We start from the raw sequence: 21059 nt of genomic DNA on the forward strand, positions 1-21059 counted from the left end.
GTGGTCCGTCTTACCCCACGTTTTTTCTTGTCTGAGTTTTTGACATGTCCCTCTTTAAGAGCATCCACCACCTAGATGTCTTTAATTTGGAATTTAGTCTTTACACATATCAACAGAGGAAGGATTGAGCATTCCGAAGACTATAAATAATATGAATTACGAGAGCAGTGTAGCAAGATATGCGGCCTCAAACCTTAGCTGGTCCGTCTTACCCCACCTTCCCCTACGCTCACCTACACATTAGGTATTCGAAGGACTTGATAGCTCATACACATGGAAGAAACGCATGAAATGTGATTAATAGCTGCAGCAGAAGTTTGGCGTCCGATGCCTCTTCGCCAAGTTAAGACCATGCCAATCTCGGCCAGTCTGCCGCCGCGCCGGCACTGGCCGTGGTGTGACGTCATCCGGCCGGCTCGGCGCTGGGTAGTTCCACACTTAGGTAACTCGCGGCCGGGCCGGGCCGGGCCGGGCCGGGCCGCTCATACTGAGATTTTTCCGTTATATTGAAAAGACTCACTTCGCTCGCTGCGCTCGCTCGCTCGTAATAACTGTACTAACAATGCTCATCACAGCCATCAATCATGCATGTTCTCGATATGCCTACATAAAGATGCGAATATACCTACGTGAAAAAGGAGTGTTGTCCCCGCTCCTACACATTCGGGGCAATAAGTGACCGGCCCTTGCTTCTAGCCAGCCGGGGCCGGTCGGCCGGTCGGCTGGCCGGCAGCCAGGCGCTACCCGGGGTCGATTCCTGAGGGCCTTGCAACTATGCTTATTAATGGAATGTTTTACGTGAAAATAAATATATTTACCGACTTTGAATCGCATTTGAATAAAACGTACCAGCGTAGAACGTAAATGTTTGAAAACAGGTACCGAAATAATTCTTTTACTATGCCTTGGCAAAAGCTGAAGCTTCACGTTAACCGAAATAAAAGCACGTAGGCCGTAGCGCATTTTTTTGGGGGGCCCTTCGGCATGGGGGGCCCAGTTCGCAGGTCGTGCCCCCCCCATTCAAAAATCCTGTGTGCGCGCCTGGCGTTGGCCAATCGTATTGCGTAGTTCAAACCTACGCATGCTGCTTTGGCTGTGAGCAGCATGCTGATTGGCTGACGATGACGTGGCTGCATTCCTTAGCAAGGCACTTATTCTTCTGCAAGACACTCTTTACGGAACGGGAAATTGAATATCTTCGTCTAGGGTGATCGTTGGGCCATGAAAGCTCCTGATTTGTGCTAGTCTCAGCTCAAGCTACGGAACTGCTAGTTACTCCAGTTCGAAATCCCACGTTAAAAGTCATCTATTTCTTTTAAAACGGGCAAGAAAACGTTAAAAAAAGACTCCGTTTAGTCCGATAGTGCCACATTGACATGTAGTCAGAATTGTGGCAGTTGAGCACTAAGCAGCGCTGCTGCTATAATGCCGAGCGGCAGTGTCTCGCACAGGTCTCTGACTCATCAGTTGACACTGTTTTTTATTGAACATTTCGTTCAGAATAAGAGCAACATATCGATCATGGTAACAGGCAAATTTGTTTTACGCTGTTACTATACAGTGATCACGGCGCATTCAAACCGTAGGCTACAACAATCTCAAGAATCATAACTTATTCCAAGCGTAAGTGGCAGCCTTACCATTGCATTATGCCTACTTTGGTCGCCACTGACTAAAATGACTTCCCACCCTGTCTTAAAAACAACAACAACAATAAACAGGAGAGATATTTGAGGTACATAAAATCTCCTTTCGGTGTTGAGCTCGGGTGATATTCATATCGAGACTCGCAAGCCCCACTCCAAAATACTGAGACTACGGACTAGGAAATCTTCAGTGAGCTATCGGGCTACATTATTAGCTAGTGATAGCACTTATCATGCCAATCCGGTACAGATATTGTGAACAAACCAACAATTCAATTGTGGTCTTCATGAATGACAGAGGGCGACATTCGACATTGTTGGTAGTTGCATGTTCCGGTAGCACAGTAGTACCCAAAATTCAGCGCTTCTCACCGTTGAGTTGCTGCATCACCGTCCCACACCCACCCTTTGTGACCCCCACAGACCGTATTTCACCGATATGTATGCACTGAGGAATCGAAATCGACAACCTTGTGAGCTGATCACTGATCACTGGCGGTCCGGAGCAGGCGAGCCCGCCGCTCCTCTGAGACTGACGGCAGAGTGTCCCCGCCGGAGCTCCGTCTGCCCTCCGGAGGGCCCGGAGCGCCGTCTGCGGGTGACCGGACTGCCCGGAGCTCCGTCTGCGGGTGGCCGGACTGCCCGGAGCGCCGTCTGCGGGTGACCGGTTGGCCCGGAGCTCCGTCTGCAGGTGACCAGTCGGCCCGGAGCTCCGTCTGCGGGTGACCGGACTGCCCGGAGCTCCGTCTGCGGGTGACCGGTCGGCCTCAGACGCTGCCGGTGCGCCGGAGAGGCGACTCGCCGGGCTGCGGCAGCGACGGTCCGCCGCCCTCCACCCGGGGCCGGGGCCGCCGCTGACTCGCTGCAGCGGCTGGCGCCACCCCCGAGAGCTGTATTCCAGCCGAGGCCGGCCCTGTGCCGGAGGAGGGTGCTCCTGGCTCCACGGACGTTCCAGTTCGCTCGGCCGCAGACGCCTCCACTTCAGTCGTCGGCTCCGGGGCCGACGCAGTAAACGTATCTGATCGTCCCCGTACAGCAGACGCTCCTATTCGTTCAGAAGACGTTTCTGTTCGTTCAGGAGGCGTTCCTGTATATTCAGGAGGAGTCGCTGCACTCCCAGGCGCCTGTCCTGCCGCCGCCGGCAACACAACATCCTCCATTTCGAATGCTACGTTGTCCTGCAATAGATATGCAGAAGGTGTTATTCATCAGAGATGTCACAGAGGTGTAAATTCCCGCCGACTCTCAAGCACCGAGGTAGGGTTAAAGTTAATGAAACGTGACAACGCCACATTCAGTTATCACGTTTCGTCTAGCATTAATTGTCGACAATTACTTCGGTCGACAGTTACTTAGGAGGTCGATTTACAGTACGTACATTAGGTGAGCGAATATTTATCAACCGTTAAGTTACCAGTATAACGCCTTTTGGGGCGACTAACGGAGCGAGCGAGACGGTGGGCCTTGCACGTGCGAAATTTCGAGGGGGTACCTCCAACTGACTTGTGCACGGCACCTTACTAGCCGGTTTCTAGCGATGTGCCAAATTTGAGCACATTCGGCCCAGCCGTTCTCGAGATCTGGAAGCGGCACCCTGCACGTGCGCACGTGCAAAATGGGTCCCAACTGACTTGTGCACGGCATCCTACTAACTGGTCTCTAACCGTGTACCAAATTTGAGCGCCATCGGTCCAGCCGTTCTCGAGATCTGGAAACGACCCCTGCACGTGCGCACGTGCAGCAGCACCCCAACTCTGGCACATGGATAGGCAGTGCCTAGTGGGTGCCTACCTACATGCCAACTTTCAGCGCAATCGGCCAAGTAGTTACCGAGATATTGCAACAATTACAAAACTGACACCTCTTCGTTTTGCACGTGGCACGTGCATAAGGGGTCACCCACATCCATCGGGAATAGTCCAATACTTGGTAAAAGGAATGAAGCTACCCTATAAAAATTACCGCGTGTAAATCGGTCAAGTGGTTGCTGAGATATAAGCCTCGCAAAAGCGTCCGCATGGCCGGCCGGCCGGCCGGCCGCTCATGCTCAGAAATTTCCGTTAATCTAAGGAAAGACTACGCTCGCTTCGCTCGCTCCGTAATCAACCGTTATGGACGTCACTGAAAACTCAATATTTAAAACTTGGGTCGATAAAAACGCATGGTAAGAATAGAAGTACTTAAATATCTGTAGTAGCTATGTGAAATCTGCTCGTCTTTGGCGCGCTATTATGGGCGCGGGTATGGCACGGCGGAAAAAAATGAGGGTGTCAGGTGACCTGTCATTCGTTGGGTGCCGGTGACGATCCCCGAGGTGCGCTCACCTGCTGCGCCACGGCCTCCTGGTAGGAGGGCAGCTTGCCCCAGTCGCCCGACGAGCGCGTGGTGAAGATGGGCACGTAGGGCGGCGGCGGCTCGTCGGGCTCGGCCTCCTCCGAGTAGCGCCGGGTCGGGTGGGCGCGCCGCTGCGCCGCCCGCCGCTGGCGCGCCAGGCGCTGCGCAGTCAGCAGCTGGTCCAGGTCGGCCCGGCGCCGGTAGTGCTGCTGGTATAGCCGCCTGCCGGCCGGACACGCGGGTACATATACAGCGGTAAACGGGCCGACATGGCATACAGGTGCCGGATCGGTAACCATCGGTTTGTTGAAGGTACTCGAACGAAAGATAACCTGGTATAGCAGTGTATGAAAGGTACGATTGCCATCCATTTTCAATGCGCATTTGTATATACTGCCCAGCTGAGAGACGTGATCCAATTTCAAATATAACGTAAGTCCTTTCAAGAATTAACCAAACAATGCAAATGGCATAACAAAGGAACTCACGGCGACGCCCGCTGATACCCCTCCCCCCCCCGCCGGCGCCCATTGCACCCACCTCTGCATGTTGCTGCGGATCTGCATGACGACGCCGATGGCGACGGCGGCGAACAGGATGCAGATGGACACGATGATGGTGGTGGTGAAGAAGGGCGACTGCACGCGCACGCAGCTGCGCCCGCCCGCGTCCGGGTAGTACTGCAGGTCGCACTTGCACATGTGTCCGTAGCCGCGCACGTACACGCAGCTGCTGTGCTCCAGCCGGCAGGAGTCGGGGTCGGACACGGAGCAGTTCTGGTCCAGACCGGCTGCGGACGGAAACAGCTCGGCGTTAGTGACCACAGACCCGGACACGTCCAGGACATCTCACCTTCGACCAGTCAATGTGGGCGACAGGACATCGTACTCCCGGTAGTGACGGCGCCGCTTTGAATCGCTGCCGCGCCCGATTTACACAGAGACTGACCAGGACAGTCAACTGACGGGGACCGGCTGCTGACGAGGACAGTCTGCTGACGGGGACACGACAGTCTACTGACGGGGACCGGCTGCTGACGGGACCGTCTGTTGACGAGGAGTCTGCTGACGGGGACAGTCTGCTGACGGGGACAGTCTGCTGACGGGGACAGTCTGCTGACGGGGACAGTCTGCTGACGGGGACCGGCTGCTGACGGGACCGGCTGCTGACGGGACCGTCTGTTGACGAGGAGTCTGCTGACGGGGACAGTCTGCTGACGGGGACCGCGGCTGCTGACGAGGACAGTCTGCTGACGGGGACCGGCTGCTGACGGGGATCGGCTGCTGACGGGGACCGGCTGCTGACGGGGACAGTCTGCTGACGGGGACCGGCTGCTGACGGGGACAGTCTGCTGACGGGGATCGGCTGCTGACGAAGAGTCTGTTGACGTGGGCCGTCTGCGGTTGGTGTCTGGTGAGAGAGGTCGCTGAGCAGAGAGACCATACCATATCAGTGAGTGCCTCCAGCGCTCGCAAAGCTTTCGTCTCTAGATTATCTAAGTCAAATAGTCTGGACTCTGAAACTCCCTAATTAGACGGCCAAGAACTGCGTGACAAGCTTGCTTGGCGCGAGTGCTGACTTAGTCATTTACTTTTTTAAGAGCTGCAGAAGTTATAAAAGAAAGTTGTCGATGTTTGTTATAGGCGATAGGTACAACCATAGGTATAACCAAATCACTAATACTTTTTATAATAATGGGTTCTAATAACGTTTATAGTGTAATAAACGTTATTTATTACACTATGGTACAACCATGTATATGTACAACCATGCATATTACCCAACCTGAGTGCGATAGCGTTCCGCTGCGTCCCGTCGATTCTACCCATGGACAGCAGCCGTCCGACGCAGGTTTTCGGGTGGTGTGAGGCCGCATAAATACCAAAAGGAAGGATTACAGGTTCAAGGCTGGCACGCGGAGCTCGCAGCTTGCCTTACCCTTTTCGACGCATGCGGCGGATGCGCTCTGCCAGTAGGCTTCTTCATAGCACATGCAGGTGAAGCCCACACACTCGCAGATATTCTTCTCCGCCTCGCAGCAGTCGCTCGTTGCGTTGCAGGGGTGATACTCGCCCTGAGCTGTCGGGAGCGCAGAAGACGGGACTGCAGTTTTCCTATTTACTACAGGCTTGAATGTAGCTAGGGCAGACTGACCAATGTTCATGTACAGCCCACCGCTAAAGTAATGTGTGGTTTTACCAATCTCAACGGATGGCTTTGACCGACGATTTTTAAATGCGGACTGATTGAAAAGAAGACGTCAATAGATAAAGTTGTAGCTGTAAGGGTGAAGATACATGTAAGCTACATTTAAAGTCTCGTTGCAGTCTGGCTAATCGTTCCTAGGCTTCAGAAGCAGAACATACCCATGACTGAAACCACAGTCACACATTACTTCTGCTGTGGACTGTACATTGCACTTCCTGGTCACTTAGTTTAGTTACACAAAGCAAAAGTAACGGAAACTAAGTTAACCCGCGAGTTGCTGGGGGGGGGCGTTAAACGCCCCCACTTTTTTCGCCGGGCCATAGCACAAAAACGGCGCGCCGCAGGCGCGCCAAATTTTGGGTACCTGTAGGGAATTGATTGAAGCTTATTGTGACAAAGTTTCAAAAAAATCGGTCGGAAAATTTTTGAGTTATCGAGGTTTCAGTGACGTCATGATTTCTGAGTTTTCGACCAAAAACGGCATATGTTCAAAAAATCATATAAAATCACAGAATAGACATACAGACATGCCGTAAACGCCGTTAGACTGCCAATACCATGTACAATCAAATGGCTGTCTTAGATTATTGATTATCCTTCCGCATTTTCCAAAATCTTGAACTGAATCTTGGCAATTTCTCGTGACTTCTTCACGACCCTGATACATGCATTTCTTAAATAGAACTTTTTTAGCCAAATACGTACACATATGATAAAATGAATGTCACCATCGTGTTCTACGCCCCAAATTACCCATAAAACCTGTGTCACAGGCTACGAATATCAGTTTTGATTCTCGGGGATATGTGCCTGCCCGGTTGACCTGACCTTGACCCTGACCTATGCTTGACTGACCCCTACATGGAGCTGACACTCTTGTAGGCCTTATATGATGGATTGTGCACCGTTTGGACAGAGTTTATGACGAGAGGCGCCCATTGCGAAGTCCTGAAGTCCATGCTACTGAAAGCCCGATTTCAGGTGTTTGACCTGACCTCGACCCGACCTGTGACCTCAAAATTCAACTTTGAAGTACTCATCTGAAGCGTCTCGTCGCGTTCTTTCGTTTGCCGCCTCGTGCGTTTCGCTGCGCCTATTGGTTCTCGAGTTATCGGCTGGGGGCGTTTAACGCCCCCCCCCAGCAAACGGTGGGTGGCGAAATACCCCAGCAACTGCCGGGTTAAAGGGACTATCCCACCTTTAACATGGGGTTTGAGTTGAGATAGCCAAGTTTGCGGCGAGGTTCAGAAACCACTATCTATCTAGGTTGCAACCCCCGCGGCCTCTTGGTGTTGAAGAAATTCGTTCCCTTCATTTGAAAATGGGCCTTGTACAAGGCCCTATCTTCAACATGGAGCGACCGTTAGTGTGACGTCACCTCGTTTAGTCATTCTGATTTAAATGGGGTTGTTCGTTGAAAAATCGCTTAAAACTTGGTCTGAACTTTGTTGTGGTGTCTACAGAGTAAAAAGAATCAGCTTTATGACAGTAATGTGGCCTGGGGAAGGAGGTAATTTTGGGCTGTGACGTCACATATTTGAAAGTTTGTGTTTGGAATATGGGAAGCCTAAGATGTTTAATGAAAAATAAATGCCAGAACCGTGTTCCTGGTCATCCAATCTATAAAGTCGGGCACAATTTAACTGGTTTTACCAACATTTTAGAAGGTGGGATAGTCCCTTTAACCCACGCCCCGGGCTATGGCCAGACCCTTCCACCCGTAGAGGGGGTTTCGGTTGGTATCGGTACCACGATTCTTTGCAATTGACATTACTAATTTGTGGTTGACCTACCATATTCACTGGAAAAGGTTTTGGCGAAAAGGTGTAAAATAGATGCCCAGAGGGGTCCCGAAAGTTTGGTGACGATATCCGCAATCATAGGCGTAGGAACAGGGGGGGCCGGGGGGCCATGGCCCCCCCACTTTCGGAGGTGGGGGGGCCAGCAATGTTAACTGGCCCCCCCCCCCCACTTTTTGCTGACTTAAGTGTCTGTCTGTACCTAACCTACCACCCGGTAACTTGACAACTATTCAGCTTGCCCTTTAATGAGGATTCCTTTTTGTTTCTACAGCGTTATTGACCGCAATTTCCTTCACTCAATGAAGGAAACCATATCAGAGACAAGACTGTGAGTCCTGGTGACAGCATTTTGTTGAATACGAGGCGCGGGACAGCGAGCACTAAAAAGGTATAGGCAATACTAAGACAATACTAGCACGGTGCAGGAGAATGCGTATACAAACGACCAACGCTTGACCTTATCTGCTTGGGGTCGGCATAGTTCGTCAAAGGCGTACTAGCTGGGGGCCAGGGTGACCGTGCCTCAGCCTCGGTTCAAACAGGCTGGGGGCCAGCAATGTCTGTTTCTGCCCCTCCCCCTTCCACTTTCAGTGCAGTGGCGGTCGCAGAGGGGGATCAGGGCCATGCCCTTCCCCCTCCAAAGGCTAATCAGGGGGCCATCATATCATTTGGCCCCCCCAAACAACCAATGGGCCCCCATGGGCGTATGGGGCTCTGTCCCTTATTCGATTGTCACGAGACTCAAGAATCCCACGCTAGCTATTAACAGCTCCCAAACCAGTCTTTGAGGGTCCTACACTGATCTCGGAGGGCCCTTCAGTGGCGGTCAAGCGCCCACATTGACCGCTGAGAACCCACATTGACCTCATTTGAGGGCCCCTAAACCGGCCTCAAGGGCCCAGCCGGCGTCTGAGGGCCTCACACCGGCCTCTGGTGGCCTCATTTCTGTCTCTGGGGTCCCAAGACTAGCCTTTAGGTGCCTTTGAGGGCCCCGCACTGAATTCTGAAGACCCGATGCCGGCCTCTAAGGGTCCGCATCGGCCTCTGAGGGTCCACCTTGGCCTGAGGGGTCCAACGCCGGCCCATGCCGGTCTTTTAGGGCCCCACACTGACCTCTAAGGGCCCATGCTGACCTGTAAGGACACGCATTAGTCTCTGAGAGTGAGGGCCTTGCACGGGATTCTGAAGACCTGATGCCGGCCTCTGAGGCCCATCTTGGTTTTTGAGGGTCTTCTGCTGGCCTCTGGGGTCCAACACCGGCCCATGCCGGCATTTTAGGGTCCCACACTGACCTCTGAGGGCCAATACTGGCCTGTAAGGACCCACATTAGCCTCTGATGGCCCAAGTCGGCATCTTAAGGTTCTCATCCTGCCCTTTGCAGGCCCTGTACTGGTCTCTGAGGGCCTTAACCCTCGCCGGCCGGGGGGGGGGGGGGCGGGTGCCGCCCCTCCATAGGTTTTTTTTCGCGATAGCTCCGAACACGCCGGCGATAGAGAGCTGAAGCTTGGCATACCTGACCTTTGAATCAAACGGGATCTTTTGACACCAACCGCATTTTCGGGTCAGATCAGGTCACTGACCCATGTGGTCATAAGTGAACCTCTGCACGGTCTTCAGATGTCGCAACTTCGCAACGCCCTCACTGCCAGAGGAGATTTCACAGGGAAATGAACCTTGGAGGACCTAGTATCCAATAGGAGTCTCTCAACTTGTATAATGTATATCTCGGATTTTTCCTAAAGTTCATATGAGGTCAGGTCATTTTCGTGACCTCACCATTAGGTATAAGTCAATGGGGATAAACTGAAAACTTTTTTCTGGCGCCGGGAACGATCGATCTCCAACTATCTCAAGCACACCGAATCGTGATTTGATGCACTCCTTGCAAGGTTCGATGCGTCACTTTTGCAATGTTGACCTTGCGCGACGTCATTTATGAAGTTATAAGGGTCTTATTAGTTTTTCGTCAATAACTAGGTACCGATCAAATTGAGCTAGCGAGTCGGGAAAGCCACCTATGGACTCAAGAAGACCTGCCGAATCGAATGATATGCGACATGACCTCCTTCGACCAATTTCATGACCTGGGGACGCCGACCTGACCGTGACCCGAGGTCAACACCCTAAGTTTACCTCACCCAAACAAAAAGTATATCATTCGACGCGCCTGAGAGAGGCGAACACGATGCTGGCAAAATCGCGGCTCTGCGGCCATTTTTTGCGAAGTTATTCACCAAAAACGGAACCGTGCCTTGAGGCACTTGACCTGACCTCAGAGGTCACCGGTTTTTGTTCGTTTTGTTGGGTTAGGCCCTTTCGGTCCAATGAGACCATTTCAGAGCCGGAAGGATGATAGGATATAGGGGGAGACATTGGTCTGGGCAGGCACCCTAGTGAGTCGCCGGGGCTGAGCCCGTCCAGAGGACAGGCCACCCAGCCCCAAGGCACTCACTGCAACCGGCTACGGGGTGCGCTCCCTCGGGAGCAGCGGTGCCGCTCCAAGGGAGCAGCCCGCATGAGATAAAGTTGCCTGTCCAGCCCGGAGGGGGTTGCGGTGTGGAGGAGAAGGATTTCGGTATCCTGAGGATAGAAGCACGGAACGGTGTCAGATGTCACCGGTTGACCTAGGACCATAAAATCGGGTATCGATCTCTGCGTCTCGTAACGGCGCACACGCTCGTTTTACCGCGACGCGCTAGCTCCACCTGGGGCGAAACAGCGAGGGGGGTCGTACCCGCCCCCCGCCCCCTCGGCCAGCGCGTATGTAGAAAACCTATAGGACCGGGCCGTGGAGGGTTAAACTGGCCTCTGAAGGCCCAGACCGTCTAAAAGTCCCACACCGGCCTCTGATAAGTGATAGTCAATCAGCCCAGTTGCAGTGGTCGCTGATATAAAACCTCTTAAAAACGTTATAGGCCTGGCTGAGCCTAGCTGGGCCGTTCATGCTGATTTTTATAGGTATATTGAAAAGACTCGCTTTGCACGTTTCACGCTTGCTCGTAATGAAAAAGTTGCTGGATGCCTCTGGAATTTGCATGGGTGCCAGCGGCTGCGGAGGACAGGGGAACGCGTCCATCAGTTTGAGTTTATGGACGGGAGACTCCCTGAAATTTCAACCAATGTTTTTCTTTTTTTGTCTCGATTTTTTTTTTTACCTCTGAGCATGTTTGCGAAAACAAAGTGGCCGAAATCCGAGGAGAAATCGGATTTTGGGGGTAGGTTAGGTTTTGGACCTCTGGGACCCTGGCCCCCCCACTTTCGAAAACGTTCCTACGCCTATGTCCGCAATATGTGAGGAGATATCGACGGAAAAGGAGAGGGGGTTGTTTCTGCCCCCCTTGCCGGCCGGGGGGGGGGGGCAGGTACCGCCTCCACGATTTTTTTTTGCGATAGCTCCAAGCGTGCTGGTGATAGCTGAAATTTGGCATACGTAACTCTCGATTCAAGTCGGATCTTGTAACACAAACTGACCTTCACCAAAACATAATCTCAACTGACCCCAAGTCGCCTGTCCCACACAATCGCATTTAGCATATAAAATGGACCATAAAACATGCATCACATGATATTTTTAATTTGTGACCCTTAGTGACCTGACCTCTGTGACCTGACCTGGTATCAGTGATCTCAAATAGCAAAATATGTGTTTGACGGACATTTCCCCATCGATGATTTTCAATGAAATGCATTTTACTCCATTTTACAACGCATTTCTTGAAATGCCTGTAAACGGTGAAAATTCGACCTTTGACCTGACCTGTGACGTCATCGGTTTGACCGAGGTCAATGAAATTGGGTCACAAGGTAGTTCCCCGTTGGGGCTATCCAACGCCGTTTGCCGCTTGTCGCTATGTTGCGTGGTTCTCGAGATCTTAGGGGGGGGGGGCAAAATGCCCCCCCCATCAGACCGCGTTGCTCGGCAGACCCCATCAGGACGCAGGTTAATGTTGCAATGTGCTTTTATTATCGGTACTCGATAAGGAATATGTGCATAGTTTCATGCATAGTTTCATACTTTTCATGCGTATGCACTGCATACGCATGAAAAGTTCGAAAAATAATCCCAAGGTATGATTTTTGAATGAAATACCAAAATGTTAACCTCTTTCCAGGCGCAGGCATTGAGCGCAGCGGGACGGAGCAAAACCTGTATAAGAAAATGTAAGTTAATGCATGTTGTAAATCTAGCAGAACAATTAACTTTCTTCGCAGGCATCCTGGATAAATTTGACAGCGCTATGGATCGTTAAACAAGCAAATATGACACTTGCTTAGCAGGACGAGACTCGAACGTTTCTCCCGTAGCCGGTCAGACGGTCTGCGAGTCAATAAGGGTCATTTCACGGTTCTGTGTGGCTGATCTTCATCCATCGTGACACTGAGTTGCTTGATCGCGCCTTGTTGCCGGCTGTGAGAGGCGCATATTAATACTTTATATATTTTTTCTTCATATTGTTCCTTTGGCATTCAGCTTTCACTGGATAATTTCAATAATATCCTGGACAGCTCGTTGGATAAAAAATTATGACGTTTTTACAAAAACGCAATTTTTTAAAAAGGCCATCGAACGATTTCGATAAAGATACATTTTTGGAATCAGCTCAACGTAAGCTTTCGAATGGTATATTTCGTTTGTTTTGTGGATGAAATGACTTTCCGACGAACCGTGCAAAGCAGAATATGTCCCGTGGCTCTTTGCGCCCCGCCTCGCCGCACCGCGGCGGGTCAGCCGACTGCGGCGGTTCCCGGTCAGTACGGGCTGGGGGGGGGGGGGGGAGGGAAGGGAGGGGTGGCATCATGTTTTGCTTTTTTAAATAAGCAACAAATATTTTTTTAGCCCTATATCAAGGACAATTTTCTGTTTGTTTTATAAGTGCGCAAGTACAACTAGTAGTAAAAACTGATAGTAAGAAGTTCGTATTTATATTCATGTGGCTACTTGACCAGGCGTGACCTGACCTGACCCGCCCACCACTATCCACCGCCATGTTTTAAACAAAGTGGTGTGGCCTGAGGAGCTTAGCGAGGCGTCGAGCAAGTGTTTTAAACGGCTGACCCTTTTCAGAGCCTCACTGGACGGCAAAGGCGTTGGTAAATGCTGTACTCAACGTGCTGGACGCTTTTGTGACCAGTTCGTTGCGTTGACTGGCCAGGAAGCGTCAGAGGATGCGATAAGAGATGTGAACCAGGTAAAGCCTATGCGAACAGGCAGCGCTGGGTCAGCTGTAGTCGCACCAAGTGGTGGTTCATGAGGGAGAATGCTGAATGGCTGGAGGACGTGACGACGTGCCTGTCACGGTGTGCCTGTCACGGCCCGTATGCCAGGCGGAGCCATCCACGTCACGCGGCACGGGACGGCCCAGTCTCCCATTTTCTGCGCAGAAGACGCACCGCACGAAGCTGAAAGTCACAGCCGTGCTGCGGAAGCGGCACAGTAGCCGGGAGCTGGTGTTCTCCGCCGCAGTTCCGGTTTCCATCAGTAGGGACGCCGGAAGGCTGCCAAGCTCGTTGCGGAGGCCGGCTCTTCCAGCCGGGGCCCACAACTAGCTGCGCAGCTCGCGTATGTATGTATGTATGTATGTATGTATGTATGTATTCATCTAAAATCCGTCCACATGATGGCTTTTCGGGATTTGCGTCAATACAAGATAGCACACTCATGGAACGACTGAATAAAACGAGACATTAGAGCAGACACTCGCCATATTCATAAAATACATAAAAAGGTGAAGGTTTAAAATGTGAGGCTAAAAGCGAAGACTTCGCACATTGTGTTGCATGAAATTTTAGCACAAAATGAATGCACTGTGTGACGAGAAGCAGCGACAGTTCTATGGCACTTTCTATCGAATAGCGCGTTTGAACTCTCGGGCAGATCTGATGTTGGTGACAGTTGGTGACAACATGTTCCACGTTGCCGCGGCACGATATCGAAATCCGCGCTCAGGCTGCTACAGCCGCAGGAGGAGGTGGTCTCCCAACGGAGCTCGGTGTAAGAGGAGAGCAGCCCCGATCTAAAGCTGACCTGCAATGGGGAGTGGACGGCTCCTATAGCCAGTATAAGCAGAGCGGCGTCCAACACGACAGCATTTTGTTTGTTGCCTGCGTGGTGCCGCGGCGACTGGATACGGAGAGCGGCCCTGTCGTGTGGGAGAACATGACGCCAGGTTCTCCTCGTATCTGCCGGTCTATCAATCAGTTTTAGCAACGAGACGCCGGCAGTGATCACGGAGACAAGCCGCATGAGGGAGGAGATCGCTGGAGGCTGCAGCCACTGCGGACTGCCTCGGCTATCGTTAACCATGCTCTGCACATGATGATGGTTGACGGCAAATGCATCAACGCTGCCACCAGCACGTCATCGACGCAGTCCTGCAGCATCTGCGCCACCACGCCCAGCATCATGAACTTTGACGTCGTATCTGTCCGAACTGAGTCAAACATAAAGTACGGCATCAGCAGCCTCCACTGTTGGATTCGGGTCATGGAGGGACTGCTACTTATCGCATACCGTCTCCAGCCGAGAAAGAACACAGCGGCGTCCCCGCAAGAAAAACAGCAGCTCTTGTTGTTTTGTTGTTTATTGGGGCTTTAGGGCGCGTCGACTGCAAAGGTCATTTTGCGCCCATAACGTCGCGCTAGTAAAACAAGTGTTTCAAAAGAAGAAACTTTCTAGATATCAAGACTAGAAAGTAGAAGACTTTATAAAAAAAGACAGGGTAAAATAAAACAACGCAAAAGCGTCGTAATAGACAACTGACTAGACAAGGAGACTAGAGAGGATTTGGGTCAGGTCGAGTAAATCGCTTGGAATTTGACTGCACGGATAAAGGAAAAGATGTTGCCAGATAAAACCCAGGGTGACTCGTCACCCAGCAGGTGGCGGACAGTGGTACCCGGAGCGATGCGGCCGAGGTAGCGCGTCCGGTCTGGTTCTAAAAGTGGACAAGATAAGAGCACGTGAGCGACGGTAAGAGGCGCGGAACAACCGTTGCAAATGGCCTGCTCGTCTCCGCGGAGGAGGTGGCCATGCGTGGCATATGTATGGCCGATTCGGAGCCTGCACAAGATCACCTCGTTGGACCGGTTGTCTTGCAAGCAAGACCTCCATGGCTCCAAAGTCGGCTTCACCTCACGGAGCTTTCCGCCTCCACGTAGGCTCCACTCTGCCTGCCACTCAGAGAGAATGAAAGATCGCACAGCCGAATAAAGGTCACGCGCCGGCAATGGCAGACGTCGAGTGCAGGAGGCCGCGGCCGCGCGCCTCGCGGCCGCATCTGCCAGCTCGTTGCCGTGTATGCCGACGTGGCTGGGAATCCAGCAGAACTGAACAAATTTTCCCGATTGTTCCACTGACTGAAGTCGAGCTAAAATGTCTTGAACGATCGGGTCAACTGGATTAAAACTCCGTAACGCCAAAAGGCTACTTAGGGAGTCCGATAAAATCAAGTAAGAAAGGCCGTCCGACACCTCGATAAAACACAGAGCCTTCTCGATGGCGACTAGCTCAGATGAAAACACCGAGGCAAAAGAAGGTAGAGAGAATGAGCGGGTATCGCGACCTGCGATAAAAGCACATCCCACTCCCTCAGGTGTTTTTGATCCGTCTGTAAAAACGGTGTTAAAACCATCGTACGAGACGATGTGTTGCAAGGCCCTGACTCGCGCCTCACAAGGCAGCAAGTCATCCTTCTTAACTTCGGAGAGTGAGAGATCTACTTGAGGTTTTGCGTGTTTCCAAGGCGGAGAGGACGTACCCCAGCTACGTCGTACGACACGTAAACCTATGTTGGCTGCGGAGAAGAGACCTCTCATGCGCGCTCCAAAGCAGAGCGATTGTCGCGCTCTGTCAAGTCGAGTATAGTAGGTGGAGAAGACGTACGGATACGTCGGATGCGTCGGGAACTGACGCAGTTTCAGCGCATAGCGCATGCCAAGCATCTGGCGGCGTAGGGATAGAGGCGGCTCGTGCGCCTCAGCAAGAAGGCTGCTGCTGGGCGAGGTGCGGAATGCTCCGGTGGCGACACGGATTGCAGCATGATGGACTGCGTCGAGGACCTTTTTGCTGGATTGGCTCGCTGAATCGTACACAAAAGAAGCGTAATCCAGCTTCGACCGAACTATCGATCGGTACAGGAGAAGAAGGGTCCTGCGGTCCGCCCCATAAGATGTGCGAGCAACACATTTTAAAACGTTCAGGGATTTAAAACACCGTTCCCGAAGCGTTCTAAAATGTTCCTTATACGTCAAGCGACTGTCAAAATAAATCCCAAGAAACTTCGCCACCGGCCGAGTGGGAATCACCTGTCCGTAGAGCTTGATTCCCAAAGCTAGGTCGTCACAACGTCGGCGGCAAAAGTGCATTGCCACGGTCTTCGCTGTGGAAAAACGAAGACCATTCTTACCGCTCCACCTCTCCAAACGTGTTACGGCGAGCTGCAGCTGTCCAGCCGCGTGTCGAGCGCTTGAAGCAGCAAACCAGATGGCAAAATCGTCGACAAAAAGCGATCTCCCGATGGAAACCGGGAGGTCGTCGACGATGTCATTGATTGCCACCGCGAACAACGCCACACTAAGCACCCCACCCTGGGGAACTCCGTTCTCCTGGGTAAAACTGCTCGAGAAATCACTGCCAACTCGGACTTTAAACCGACGACCCGATAAAAAATTATTGATAAAGAGGCCCATCCGGCCGCGTATGCCGTACTTATATACTTTGGAAAGTATGCTGTGTCGTAAGACTGTATCATAGGCCGCCTCAATATCAAAGAACAGTGCTCCAAGGTGCTTCTTTTCAGTAAAACAGGTGCGTATCTCGGTGTCAAGGGCTAAAATGTGGTCAACAGGGCTGCGGTGCTTTCTAAAACCGCACTGGGCGTTTGTAAAAACACCGTGATGTTCCAAAAACCAGCTAAGACGCACATTGACCATCTTCTCCATCAGCTTTGAAAGCGATGATGTGAGAGAGATGGGCCGATAGTGGAGAGGGTCATGTCCCGACTTGCCAGCCTTCAAGATAGGAATGATAGTGGCTTCCCGCCAGGTCTCAGGGAAAGTGCCAGTCTCCCAAAGCGAATTGAAAGTTGCTAGCAGCGCCTCGAGGGCAACTGCTGGGAGATGACGGAGCATGTCGTTGTGGACAGCATCCGGACCTTCTGAGACGCTGCGCAACGAGCTGATGGCAGACGTGAGCTCAGCCATAGAGAAAGGCTCATTGTACATCAAATTTTCAGCTGTGCTGAAGTCCACGGCGGCTGGTGCAGGTCGTGAGGACGGCTCTCCTCGGCAGCGCTGATAGAGTGCACGGCCTATCGTCTCTGCGACGTCTAAAGGGTGGGATATGTCCGTGTTGTTCACTCTTAAAACCGGAAGCGGAACAGAGCTGAACCGGCCTTCAATGCGCTTCATGCGTGCCCATATCTGGGTCGTAGGAGTAAAACGGTTTAAGGAACTCACGTACGTGCGCCATGAAACAGCCTTTGCCTCTTTTAAAACGCGACGGGCAAAAGCCCGCGCTTTCTTAAAAGCGATGAGGTTCTCAGTAGTACTACTCCGGTCAAACTTTCTAAAAGCGCGCTTCCTGGCACGAATCGCATCTCCGCATTCCTTGGTCCACCACGGGACCGGAGGACGACGAGGCTGACTCGACGTCTTGGGTATGCACCCGTTTGCGGAGTCAATGAGTAAACATGTAAAATCATCTGTAGACATCACAGAGGCGTCGGCTCTGGATAAAACCGTGGCCTCTACGGCGGCCTGGAATTCGCCCCAGTCGGCCTTCCGAACATTCCACCTAGGTGGACGGTTGCCTGACACTGGGGACTCCTGGTGCTCCAGCCACACTGGGAAGTGGTCGCTCCCGAGTGGGTCGTCATGGACGGACCAGGTAAAAAGCTGAGCTAGCCGCGGACTGACTAAGCTCAGGTCCAGAGCCGATGTTTGACCGGAGGGTGTTGTAAAATGGGTGCGCTGTCCTGTATTTAAAATACACAGCGCCTCATCGCGGATAAAAGATTCTAAAAGTCGACCACGAGTGCCAGTCGTGTCGCATCCCCACGCCAGGCTATGGGCATTAAAATCGCCGACTACCAGGACCGGAGGTGGAAGCTCATCGACAAGTCGATGCAGCTCAACCACCGGGAGCGCTATACCTGGTGGTAGGTATAAAGAGCACACTGTCAGTTCCCGGTGGTTGAAATCAACTCTGGCGGCCACCGCCTGCAGGGGAGTCTGCAGCGGCACCTGGCGAGCAGGTACGCTGTGGTGAACCGCCAGAAGCACACCTCCATGGGCAATGGTAGGGGTGTCCAGGTCTCTTCTAAAAACAGAGTAGCCCTTGATGGCAAAGGTAACGTTTGGCGCTAGCTTGGTCTCCTGGAGACCTAAAATAAGGGGTGTGCGCCAACGGATAAGAGACTGTAGGTCCTGGTAGTTGGCCCGGAGGCCAAACAGCAGCTCAAGGAAGCCAAACGACGGGTCCACGACAGCTTGAGGGAAGACTGGTCTTCGAGTGGACGAACCAAGGGGCGGCGGTGTAGGTAACTCACACGATAACACCGCTCGGCGCTTCTTTCAAGCTGCCGAAGACGTCGCTGCGTGCACGGGCCACGGACCTCGACCGGGACCTGATTCGGCGGCTGCTGATGTGATATTGCAGGCCGTGAGCAGCCGACACGCAGTGAACCCAGACGCACTGGCCAGCATCTGCAGGCAGCATCCCTGATGTACGTGGAGCTGTACAGCTGGTACAGCATGCCTGACACTGCACAGTGCACAAGCTCCTGATCCACTCGGCCACGGTCACCTGCTGGTATCTCCTGCCCATCGGGTGCATGTCGGAGGAGGCGCTGGAAGCGAGCCACAAGCAGCCACGCAACCTTACTATCCCACCTTCTAAAATGTTGTTAAAACCAGTTAAATTGTGCCTGTCTTTACAGATTGGATGACCAGGAACACGGCTCTGGCATTTATTTTTCATTAAACATCTTAGGCTTCCCATATTCCAAAAACAAACTTTCAAATATGTGACGTCACAGCCCAAAATTACCTCCTTCCCCAGTACATTACTGTCATAAAGCTGATTCTTCTTACTCTGTAGGCACCACAACAAAGTTCAGACCAAGTTTTAAGCGATTTTTCAACGAACAAACCCATTTAAATCAGAATGACTAAACGAGGTGACGTCACACTAACGGTCGCCCCATGTTGAAGATAGGGCCTTGCGCAAGGCCCATTTTCAAATGAAGGGAACGAATTTCTTCGACACCAAGAGGCCGCGGGGGTTGCAACCTAGATAGATAGTGGTTTCTGAACCTCGCCGCAAACTTGGCTATCTCAACTCAAACCCCATGTTAAAGGTGGGATAGTCCCTTTAAAGCACACGCGAAAGGACAGCCGCCTCCACAGCATGTCCTACCTCTTCGGATTCATGCTCGCAGTTCGTGAGCATGACCCGCTGCTGAGTAGCCTAGAGCTCAGCAGCAGGCGGCGCAAACGCGCAGCCAAACAAGGACGGCTTCTGCCGGAGACCCGTGCACTGTTCTCTGAGCCACGGCCACCTGGGCCCGGTCAAGGCGGTACAGTGACGGCAGTTTTTTAGACCTATCGGCTTTATTTACCTGACTTTTGGTCTGTTTTAAACCTCGCACTTACAGGAGGGTCGAAAGAACCTCCTGCAAGTGCGAGGGTTAAAACAGACCAAAGGTCACGTAAATTAGGCCGATAGGTCAGCAAAAAAAAAAACTTTGTATCTTTGCACGGTGATAAGATTGACATATACGGTGAGCTACAGAGGCATAATTGTTTTTTAGACATTTACCCATTTTTTATACAAATTTCGTCAATTGGTCCTTGCGTGATTGGCTTAACCTGTGTAAGATCAGTTCAGAAGTTCATTTCGGGGCCGGTATTTGACTGCCGCTGCTCTGGAGCCGCGGAGCGCGGTGTCGCTGTTAATGGCGCGGGGTCGGTCTCACCGATCATTAGCTGCGTGAGCTGCCGGTCCTCGGGCGAGTCGGTGTGCCCGACGGCCAGCATCCGGCCGCTCCAGTCGAGACCGGCCGTGACGGCCAGCGCCGACAGGCAGACCAGACCGACCGTCAGCCGGCCGGCGGCCATGGCGCCGGCCACACCGGGATGCCGAGCGGGGCACAGACTGCAACTCGCTATGGCGACCGTGCACGGCGGTGTACCGACGCCGTCGGCCCCGTTCGGCGGGCGCGGAGAAGGAGAGTGTTCCCCGCAGACCACCACTGGCAGCTCAGAGGCGGCGCGGCACCGGTCGGCTGCTGCGATCACAGACGCGTTCTGAGGTAACCACTTGGCCACTACATTGTCGATAGGCCGCCGGTGACCGGCCGACCGGTGTCGGTACAGGCCGATAGCGCCGCTGACGTCAGCCAGGGGCCACAGATAGGGCGCGCTATCTGCGCCGACCACAGCGCAGTGTCGCACAGTCACCGACCACCGCGACGTTTGCGTTATCACTCACCTGGCCTTGGACCATGCCAGTCACGCACTAACACCAATGTTGTCAATGTTGATCTACTCAGCATTCACTACCTACTGACCAGGCTTTATCGGGTTGTTGCTCAAACAGAATATAGGTTTGTTGATAACCATTGACAAAATGTGAGCATATCGTTCTTCCGACTATCGGTCGCCGGCCGGGGTAAGTTTTTCAAACATTCTCCATCCATGCTCAAAATTGATGACGCATTGGGACAGGTCTACATTATATGTATATAACCTTTCAAAGATGAGTTTCTAGCTGTCGTGAGGCTCATCATGCTAAGCCGATACATCAAAATTTTATCAGGATTAAACGAAAAAAAATGACACATGAATAACATTGAATTAAGGAAATGTCTAGTTGAAGTTACCTTAGGTAGGATAGGGCCGTCTGGAAGAGATTTTGACCATTTGCGAATGAGTAGGGCCTTTTGACAAAGTTCGTCATTTGAAAACGAATAAGGGTTTTGATTCATCCTAAACTACGCGTATTAACAACTCAGCTGTGATGCAACATCTGGAAAAATACGCACTTCCAACGCTGCACTTCCCAGCGGT

At 52.3% G+C, this 21059-nt stretch overlaps 1 protein-coding gene across 1 annotated transcript; it reads right to left on the reverse strand.

Annotated features, from left to right (window-relative positions):
- Nucleotides 1-1460: 1460 nt before the first annotated feature.
- On the reverse strand, nt 1461-20324 carry LOC122384910. Its single transcript, XM_043372721.1, has 5 exons — nt 19967-20324; nt 5919-6059; nt 4521-4770; nt 3971-4202; nt 1461-2824 (listed from the first exon to the last, which is right to left on the reverse strand). Exons 1-5 carry the CDS (start codon nt 20106-20108, stop codon nt 2414-2416), a joined length of 1176 nt encoding a protein of 391 aa, XP_043228656.1. The 5' UTR covers nt 20109-20324; the 3' UTR covers nt 1461-2413.
- Nucleotides 20325-21059: the final 735 nt, after the last annotated feature.

This window comes from Amphibalanus amphitrite, unplaced genomic scaffold (assembly GCF_019059575.1).
Source record: "Amphibalanus amphitrite isolate SeventyFive unplaced genomic scaffold, NRLGWU_Aamphi_draft 000203F_arrow, whole genome shotgun sequence".
In the NCBI taxonomy this organism is placed as follows: Eukaryota; Metazoa; Arthropoda; class Thecostraca; order Balanomorpha; family Balanidae; genus Amphibalanus; species Amphibalanus amphitrite.